Source organism: Gadus morhua, chromosome 6 (genome assembly GCF_902167405.1).
Source record: "Gadus morhua chromosome 6, gadMor3.0, whole genome shotgun sequence".
Taxonomy (NCBI): domain Eukaryota; kingdom Metazoa; phylum Chordata; class Actinopteri; order Gadiformes; family Gadidae; genus Gadus; species Gadus morhua.
The window spans coordinates 14854604-14865196 of NC_044053.1; the positions used below are offsets into that span (position 1 = coordinate 14854604).

At 45.3% G+C, this 10593-nt stretch overlaps 1 protein-coding gene across 2 annotated transcripts; it reads left to right on the top strand.

The window, feature by feature from the left end:
* Positions 1 to 2315: 2315 nt before the first annotated feature.
* Positions 2316 to 10593, top strand: scamp1 (secretory carrier membrane protein 1). 2 transcript variants are annotated; one of them, XM_030358080.1, is made up of 10 exons: positions 2316 to 2597; positions 3405 to 3485; positions 3757 to 3867; positions 4279 to 4290; positions 4985 to 5096; positions 5402 to 5530; positions 5991 to 6150; positions 6667 to 6768; positions 7002 to 7119; positions 8355 to 10593. In XM_030358080.1, the coding sequence occupies exons 1-10, from the start codon at positions 2541 to 2543 to the stop codon at positions 8514 to 8516; spliced, it is 1044 nt and encodes a 347-aa protein (XP_030213940.1). In that variant the 5' UTR covers positions 2316 to 2540; the 3' UTR covers positions 8517 to 10593. The 2 variants fall into 2 exon arrangements, with proteins under 2 accessions (XP_030213940.1, XP_030213941.1); XM_030358081.1 differs by lacking the exon at positions 4279 to 4290 and having other exon boundaries at positions 2317 to 2597.

Here is a 10593-nt window from a genome sequence, read left to right on the forward strand (position 1 = left end):
GACGAGACGGGAGCCCAGGTTCAGCAGTTATACAACTCTCGCGCCCCTTACAATGCACGACTCCCGAGAGTTGCTTTTATTGAATGCACAGACATGACAAATCAAAACACACTTAACGTAACTAATTAACAGACACAGCAGCAACGCTAACCCACCCATAGCGATAAACAAACCCCACAAAATGTCCCCCTCCCTGGTTGGGACGCCGTCTCCCAACAGTCCGCAGAAGTCCTGGGGGTGTGGTCAGGGACCACCTCCATCGGGGCCCCCACCAGGTTCCGCTGTAGGGGGGCTCTGGAGCGCCGTTCGGGCACCCCATCCTCCGACGCCTGGTCCTCCGACGGCCACGCTGGTGGCTTGGACGAGGATGGGCGGCACGCTGCCCGTCCACCGGCAGTCCTCGACCAGCCCCAACTGCCGACACTGCCGTGGCTCAAGTTCAGCCCTGTTGTGCACCCACACCGCATGGGAAGCCTCAGCCGTCTCGGTGGCGGGAAGGATGGCCATCCGGACCCGGCCCTTCCGCTGCCTGGACTTGACCCCCACGTTCTTTGTGCCGGGGGGGAGGGCTGTCCCAGCCTTGTCCACGGACGCACCACCACAACGGCGGCACAGCTGCATCGAGGGTCCGGCATCAGTCCCAGCAGGAAGGTGTGGAGCGCCAGGGCCTCCCGTACAGCCGGGGAGAATTCCGGGAAGCCGCGTCGGGTCAAGAGCTGGACGTCAGCAGCGGCTCTGGTCGCCGAAGACCCGTTCACCGAACCGCCTCTCCTGTGCTCTGATCAGGGCCTGAAGGTCTCGCTGGTCCGCTTGGTGCAGGTCGAGCAGCACCCGTGCTGACGTCCCCTCCAACGCCAGAGCAAGGTGGGGGGCCTCCTCGGCACCCCAGCCGTTGTGCCACTCTGCAAGCCGGAACTGGGCCAGGTTTGGCTCCAGCTGCGTTGCCCCGGAGAACTTCAGTAGCCAAACCGCTGTCCTTGCCACCAGGGGGCGGTGGGCAGTAGTGTTGGCTCATTCGTTCGCGAACCGGTTCGAATGAAGGAGTCTTTAGGACGAACAAACCGAACCGGTTCGTTTCTCTCGTTCGTTCATTCGTCTCGTTCACCATTCGATTCACCGGAAACTCGACTGAACGAACGAACGAGTTTCTGGTAGCACTAACTAACGATTCGCAAACGACTCCTCCCAGTTCAGTCGAGTTTCCGGTAGCACTGAGTCTGACTGACTCAGCTGAGAACCGTGCAATGGCGTGCATTCCATGATGCGATTCACCGCTGCCGGAAACTAGGCTGATTCGCGAACGACTCCTCCACCGAGTTTCCGGTGAATCGATTCACCGGAAACTCGATAGCCTATTATTTGTGTTGCAGTCCTGTCTGGATTATGGTTGGATCTGTGCTTGCTTACCTTATTAGGCTATAACCTATTGTGAGCGAAAACCAATTCAGTTTTCATCATGCAGACTGTGCCTTTTCAGCTTCAACTGAAGTTAAACTTGTGTTTGTATGGTTAGACATTAGATAGCCTGACGTTAAGAAAATATGTAGGCTATATAATGTGTCTTATTTTTCTTGGGGTTCATGTCGGGCGTCGGTATCAATTTATAGCGGGCTGCGGAATGTAAATCGTGCTAGTTTCGGAAGACGAGTCAGAAGCGGTTTTAAATATGCCAAGGACAGGTGGGTGGGGGTTTGCGAAACAAGACCCTTGCAGGACTGACCAAAAAAGGGGCGGAATAATAATGATAATAAAGATTTGAATATCTAGAGCATTAACTATTTGGTGAATTTTTTAGGGAAGCAAATAATATGTATGAGCAACTGTTTATGGTTGCCAATATAAGTAACATTATATATTATTCAACATTTAATAGTAATATTCCATTATGAAACAAAGTTTTGTTGGCTGTAGTACTCACTGGTAACCTATAGAGGGAGACATTGGCTTACCCGTAGGGCCGCAGCCAGAATGAACTCACTGGAATCAACAGACACCTTGGGACACGAGGCAAAATAGTTTGGCAGGCAAAAAGGACAAGGGTTTAATGATAGACGTTAGATAATGCCTCACAACATTGGTTCACATTAAGATTGATGGAGCGTTCTAAGTCTAACAATATGATCGTGAAAAAACAAAAACACAATTAATCAATGATATTTCAATCAAAAGCTTTCTTAAATGTGTCTTTTTTTTATTTTTAAAAAGTGCTAAATTATAGTCACCGACCTCTTTATGTAGATGGTCATCGTCATCGTCATCACGATCATCATCACCATCAGAAAGATGCGTCTGCCTGGTTTGGTCCTGCTGCTGCTGCTGCTGAAACGATGACGTAGCGCACGTCATGTAAAGTTAGGTTGCATCTCTCCCTGCCATCTTTGTGCTAGCTGCTACTGCTAACAAGTTGAGCGAGGGGGTCTTCTGGTGGTGGAGGCGCAGAGACGTGTAGGATACAGTGAGGCACATCGAAGGGATCGAACCCTCCCTGGATAATTAGGGGAAATCGTCTTCGCAGCCAAGCGATACCTGAAGGCTACACAATGTCAGATTTTGACAGCAACCCTTTCGCAGACCCAGACTTCAGCAACCCCTTCCAGGTATGCAGCTAGCATCCGCTAGGCCAGCCCCCTCATGTTGTAGAGGAGCCCACAGCTTTAGGGCTCACTAACGCTGATGCTTTTTTCTTACGCTGGTAACTGTCTTATTACGAGGACACGTCGCTGACAAAAGCCTTTATGAAATCGGTCAATGGGATATTATTAAATGTTTTGACAGATAACCGCAAATGCATAGAATTGCCTTCTAGCCTCGCCTCAATTACATTTGTTGTGGTAGCGGTGAGTGGAGATTTAGCTTCCAGCTTGGCAAATAACATGAGATAGTGTCAACAAATCATATTCCCCCAGTAAAGCCATGATGCAGACAGCTCATATAGACGTTATGCATGTTATCTCCCCAGTGCATAATGATTTCATTATCTGACTCACTGTCTCTCACTTATGAATGACCAGGCCTAAGGCGTCAAATAAATGTTCATGTTCTGCAGACACGTCAAGGTTCATGATTTCTTACGTTGACATTAGGGCGTGAATTAAATTCCCTGTATCTCATTCGAGAAAGGATTCGCTATCGCTACCACTTTAAAATGCTGAGCTGATCTGATCTACCCATACATGTTGTGGCTTTGGGCTGCTGTAGCTCTTCCGACTCGGAATCCAGTTTGACTAATGAATGATCAATTTCCTATTATGTTGAACCAAGTAGATTACTGATATGGGACCCCTCGTGCTTACCATTGACTTCGTTCCCAGCATCTTTTTCAGTTATTATTGGCTTGTAGTTAATTGATCTGCGTTCAGTGCCCCTCCGACCTTAATTGCCATTTGGTCCTTTCTACCTTTTAGGATCCCTCCGTGACACAGGTGACCCGCTCTGCCCCACCTGGTGGCCTAGAGGAATACAACCCCTTCACGGATGGCAGACCGGTCAGTCTCACTAGCTGCTCACTCTAGTCTCTCCATTTTTCTTAATACCGAATGATTTAACGAATTTAGATACCTTGAAGATTTAACAGATGAGGTCATTGACCTAGTTTCTCCCGCTCTGTTCTCTCTCTTTCCTCTCAGTCAAAGAGGACCTCTCTGAAAACATATTACTTTGGCCTACTTTAGTTATATTCAGCCACTGTCCTTCATCGTTATATAAATACTAATAGTGTGTGTGTGTCTGTTTGTTTGGTTTGTTATTGTTTTGTAGGCAGCTCCAGGAAGTGCTCCCAGCGCCGCACCGGCCCCCGCTCAGAACACCCAGCCGGCTATCATGAAGCCCACAGAGGAGCCCCCAGCCTACTCACAGCACCAGACCCAGGTACTGCACACACACACACACACACGCACACGCACACATGCAGGAATGCGCACACCCACGCACACACAAGCACACTCACGCAGGCATGCACGTGCTACACATACACAAACTTTCTCTTGCTCTCTCCCTCTCCATCGCTCTCCCACACACATGCAGTGAAACACACACATAGCCTACAAACACCAAAAGACTCATCCCTCCCTTGCCCTCCTTATCTCTCCGTTACTCGTTCTATCGCTCATACAGTTTTGCCTTGCTTTACCGAACCAGAAGCTGTGGACTTAACTTGCAGTACTCACTTTGCCCCGTAGCCCTTCAATCAGGAAAATACAGTAGATACATATTCAATACATGTTATCATATTGTTAACTTATCTTTCCCCTCTTCTTTCACACACTTGTTCAACCTCAGCTGCGCAATCAGGTAGGCTACTGTGAATCATGTAGCACCCACCGCCTCCTACCAAATCTATCTGACATAACCCCATCTACTGCAGTGATCCATGTCCATCCCATAACTCCCTACAACCTGAGACTTAAACAGATCACTTCTTGATCAATTACCACGATAGTTACTTTTAACTGTAGTTTAATAATTGCCTATGTGGTGTTTGTGCTTGAGGCTGAGTCTATTTAAACTAAAAGATATGCTTAAAGATCAAAACGGTGCAAAGGTTGGCATTCTATACCACTCGTTGTTGTGCTGTGGTATTTATTTTACTTTCTGTCTTTCTTTTGTAATCACAAGTCCCACAAGACAAGCCTATCTCAGTTTGGGCCAAATGAGCGAAACCTTCTACTTCCTTGAGCCATTGGGTGCCTTTCATAAATATTTCAACACAATCTAACCCACAAGCTTACCCAATGCCTAACTCTAATCTTAGATATATTTTGTACAGCGCTTCCACCATATTTTAGTACCTAGAAAATAACAACCTAAAGAAATTCATGTTTAAACAGAAATATGTATTAAGATCACAGTTCAAAATTCCAATGTTTTTCCTTCTCAGAACCAGCCGAAGATCCTTGTTCAAACGTAACATCATGTTTGTATGTTGGGCTTGGGCCGGACCTACCAGGCGTCCATACTGACTTTGGGGCTAATGTGTGTAAACTAGGACCAGGTTTGGGCCCAGGCAGAACTGTTGAGGAGACAGGAGGAGCTGGAGAAGAAGGCAGCAGAGCTCGATCGCCGGGAGAGAGAGCTCCAGTCCCATGGTGGGGTGGGAGGTGAGTGGGGCTGACGGGGGACATCATGTACTACAGTAGGGCGTCAAACATCATAGTGTAACGGAACGAGATTGGGTATCTAAGATAGATAGCAGAGGTAGGGTTGTCTTTTTTGTTTTGTGACGTTGGTATTGGCACGGAAGTAGAGCTTTTATCTAAAACGCCACCTATGTGAATACAAATACAGTGTGTGTGTGTGTGTGTGTGTGTGTGTGTGTGTGTGTGTGTGTGTGTGTGTGTGTGTGTGTGTGTGTGTGTGTGTGTGTGTGTGTGTGTGTGTGTGTGTGTGTGTGTGCATCCGTCAGGACGTAAGAACAACTGGCCACCGCTGCCGGAGAAGTTCCCGGTTGGGCCATGTTTCTACCATGACATCGCCGTGGACATCCCTGTAGAGTTCCAGAAGACGGTCAAAATCATGTACAACCTCTGGATGTGTGAGTAGAAGCAGCCCGTCCTCCCTTCTCTTCAGGGGAACAGCATTATGAACTGAGTGAACAGTTCTGGCATGTATACAAGAGAAGGTGTGCTTGTGAATGTCTTCATAGCAATCTATAAAAAATAATTTAAAGCCATAATATTCTAGGTAGAAGTTGTTCTGCCATGCATCTTAAAGGGTGAAACATTACTGAAATCCGACTACGTAGACCCCCACGAAACAAGTGATGGAATTCGTTATAACAAAAAAAGTGTTTTCACGCTTGTTGAGTGTTTTTTTTTCTTTCTACAAAACATTATTCAGTCCATAATCATCAATGGAACAGCAGTGCATAACACCTTCATAAAATGTGGTTCTCATGAATCTGTAAAGCAACCTTGACTGTGAGGAAGGCGCTATATTAAATAAACGTTATTATTATTATTATTATTATTAACGTGTCGTTGTTTTCCACACAGTCCACGCAGGGACGCTGTTTGTGAACATGTTTGGCTGTCTTTTCTGGTTCTTCGTGGACGCGTCGCGCGGCGTGGACTTCGGCCTGGCCATGTTATGGTTCCTGCTCTTCACTCCCTGCTCCTTCGTCTGCTGGTACAGACCGCTCTATGGGGCTTTCAGGCAAGTGGAGACCCCCCCAAACTACCAGTAATGTCCGCTAGCATTCATTGATGCAGCTGGATACGTGTGGAACAATGGCAGATGGCGGAAGTGGGGTGTTTGTTATTGATTTCAAGGACCTACCTTGAATCCTATAGGTTCGAGGACCTACAGGATATTCTTTTGTTTTTGCTTGAGGCGAGGCAGGTTCATTTATGTAGCATCCTGCAAATGCAAAGGCTTTTCATAGGCAGGAATCACATTTATAAACTTTGCATAAAAATATAATAAAACATAAATGTAAACACAATATGATATTGCCATCTCTGAAGTCGTTAAGATAGATTACTAAAAATCATACCTTAATGCTAAAGACACATTATTTTAAAGACAAGAATCAAAATAAACGTTGACAGGCTAAGGTTAGTTTATACATTGGTATTGTTGAGCAAGAGCCATAAGAGTTCAATGAGCTGATAAATGCTTGTGTACTTTGTTCCCTCTCTTAAGTTGCCCGCATTCCTCCTTTCTCCTCAGGAGTGACAGTTCCTTCCGCTTCTTCGTCTTCTTCTTTGTGTACATCTGTCAGTTTGGTGTTCACGTGCTACAGTCTATTGGCATCCGAAGCTGGGGAACATGGTGAGTTTGTTGGCGTGCTAATTATTGTCCACTGTATTTTGGCGGTAAACCCAGCTGACAATTTGGTCACTCACTGTCGCGATGGCTTTGATCTTATCCTGGATGCACTACACATCTGCTGTCATTGGATTCACACTCCTGTTGTGTGTGTGTGTGTTTGTGTGTGTGTGTGTGTGTGTGTGTGTGTGTGTGTGGATGTGTGTGTGGATGTGTCCGCGTGTGTATCTTCCCAGTGGCTGGATAGCGGCTCTGACAGGTCTGAACACCAGTATCCCAGTGGGCATCATCATGCTGCTCATCGCCGCCCTGTTCACCGCCCTGTCAGTGGGCTCCCTCATCATGTTCAAGAAGGTAACACACACTCTGTAGTTCAGCCCGTCAGCATCCCTGCTCTGTCTCTCGGTGAGCTAGCTATTGAGTAGGGTGGGGGGGGGGGAATGGAGTCAAGCAAATTCTTGTCTTCAGATTCTGAATCGATTTCGACTACCAAAGATTGTCTTTCTTTCTTTTTTGCATTAGGTTTGCCTTTGTGTGTTTGCATTGTTGCAAAAAGTATATATAATAATTGTATAATCTTAGACACACTACTACATCTCGTAAACTTGTAGATAGGATTTGAACTTTTCTGACGTTGATTTTTCGTTCTATTGTCAACAGTGTCGAGCAGTGTCCACCGTCTGACTGTGGAAGGTGCAGGCAGATATTTGTTGCATAAAAGACTGATTGAATAATAAATTGCTCATTTTCAGTAATGAGATCTACTGTTGGCTAGTATAAGTCTAGACAGATAGGTCTGATCAAATCGATGACTATGAATCAAAATCGGAACTTCAGTAACTGCATTATTCAATTAAAAAAACGTTACAATATAAGATATTCATATGGTATATTACTAACAGTATAGGTGATGAAAAATTATACAACGGGTGGCTTAAATCCAGCGATCTGATTGGTTCCTAACTGTTGTATAATGAGCGTATACATAACTGCTATGACGCCCAATCATTTTGTGAAAGTTTGCATATCACTCCGCGCCTGGAAGTAGAAACAGTTACAAAGTAAAAAATATGTTGAATGATGGAGAGGGTGTAAATGTTGTTACTCCGGGAGTGAGCAAGGCGATGGAGAGACTAACGAAAATTTAGGCACACAGCGAGTGAGCTGCTTCATAGGATAAATTGCCGGTGAACCGCTCTAGCCGAGCCTTCTCTCGGAGGGACGCTAAAGTGTGTTGCATAGCGACCGTCGTGCATTTTGAAGGCAGCCAGGAGGGACTACTTTTTTGTATTCTTTCAAAAAGCAGCTATTTTGACTTTCTTGTTTTTTTTTTAAATGTAGTGTGTCTATGACTTTGTTTTACCATAATAGTAACCGTTGTATAAAAGCAATAGATCACTTCAGTCAGTGGTATGTGCTCATTATACCACTGTGAAGGGGGTCGCCGGCCCTCCGCTGCGCGTCGGGGCCGGATAACGCCCCATAACAGTGGTATAATGAGCACATACCACAGCCTTTCGTGATCTATTGCTCAAACGTAAAATCTCAACATTTCCACCGTCGACCCGCGTCTCTGTCTCCCCCTACAGGTGCATGCGCTGTATCGCACCACCGGCGCCAGCTTCGAAAAAGCCCAGCAGGAATTCGCCACCGGGGTCATGTCAAACAAAACCGTCCAGACCGCTGCTGCCAACGCTGCCGCCAATGCTGCTAGCAACGCTGCCCGCGGCGCCTTCAAAGCCACTCCTTGAACACTAACACTAACACATGTACGCATCCGCACACACTCTATAACTAACATTAACACATATACACACAGACACACAAACACACATGCAAATACACTCTTTAAAGCTGAAGATGCACAACCCTGGTCCCGTATATGTCCCGAACATCCAAACCGTTGCTCTTATGCTGAAGAGCAAAGTCCTTGCCTCAAACTATCCCTAGCCAAGCTAGTGAGCTAAACCACTTTTTCCCGTGTCAAATCATGAGTTCAGAGCCAGGGCGGTCCACCTTCACCTAGAACCAATTAGCACTCCCCCTTTCCCCTGGTGTCTGGGATGAATGCTGACTTACTCCTAATCGTCCGCTCGGGGAACCCTCTGCTTCTCCTGACTGTGCATGGATTTTGTAAGCGTTTGACTCTACTGTACTCGCACGGTTGAGTCCACCTCTAAGATGTACGAGCAGCCGATGTCAACATGTATGTGTGTGTTTCATTGTCATGATAACGTCCCGGGCTTCTTCGACGGACCAATGAAGACGGGTCATCTAACGGTGTATGTTTTGTTTTGTCTTGCTCATGTACTGTGTGTGTGGGTGTGTGAGTGAGCCTGCGCGTGGACGTGTATTTGGCTTTTTTTTAAAAGAGGAAATGGTGGAACTGAATGAGTTTTATGAGTATCCAGTTGATCGTTGTGATGTTAAAGATAACGTTTATCTTGTGTTTTGAGTGTTTCTGCCACACTTGAGGAAATTCGGACAAAAGTCACTGCTCCGAAACCAATTCCGATATTCAGTATCCGCATTGTTACAGTTAATGGAGCAGTAGCCTTTTCACCTTCAGTTTAATCCTGGGAATGATCAAATAGGCCGGATTGCTTAAAGGCACGACAATGACAAACGCATGGTTGGCAAACTAAAGTTGACGACATCAATTGGTTTTGCCACATTTTAAGGATAAACCACCACATCGAGTCTTTCAGGCTGCTTGCTGCTCTTTTAGTTCCCTTCTTTTCCGCACAAAGTGAGGTCGGAGGTCATTGCGTTTAGCTAACTTGCTGCTAGGTTAGGTCTATGTTGTGTTTTGTGCTCTGTAATGTTAAAATAGGAAACCAGCACTACAACAACACTACACATATTTAGCCCTTTCTCGAGTGTGTCTCTCTTTCTAGCTTTCTTTTTGATTTGTGGAGCGCAACGCCATCGGTTAGAATTTGCTGCTGCCATGAATCCTGACTTCAGTTGTAATAGGTTGTGGCTTATACTGTTTATCTTCTGTTGAAGGAATGGGCACATCTCTGGACCGCTTGAGTGAAATGCATATCTTCCAGCGAGATAATCATGTAAACAAGATCCTTTTGTCGAAAAGCAAACATGTCAAAATAACATTTGAACACAAAGGACCATTTCCCTCCCCCCTTCCTTTATGTTCTGGTCTGTTTTACAGCCAAATATAAGTACAATTTATAAACGATGGACAGTACACAGGAAAAAACATTACTGAGGTACATTTCATTGTACAGTAACACTGTATAGACTACTGCTAGTGTCTCTGGAAAAAACGGTCATGAGGATTGCATTTGTACAGAGCTTCAGCTAATGTGGCGGTGAGTGTTTGAAGTTGTGCATGGAAAATGGCTGATGGATGTCACAGCTGTTATTATTTATGTATAAATCAAACAATATATTATAGCGAGCAAGTGAGTGTGGGCTTAGCCAAGTCAAAGATCAAAAAGCTGTTACAAATCAGAAAATGGCTATTGGCACTATGTCTTGCCTTGAAGTATTTCCTGAAAAACTGTCATCGTGCATTTCTTTATGCAGTATGTTTGTGAAATCGCCATGGTTTAACCATTTATTTTGTTAATTTTATTTTCCTTCAGATGTAATTTATTTAAATGTCATGTATGTGTGTGTGTATTTTATTTAAATGTGTTAGGTTATGTATTATTGACGTCATAGCATTAACTAGCAGTGTTCCATGACTTGACCACCGAGGATGTAAGTAAACGTTTGTTTAACTGGATGGCTTGTTTCAAAGTGTTTAAATGCAAGTTGTTTTTCCTTCACTAAAAAAATATAATGTGCTGCGTCCTAAAAAGC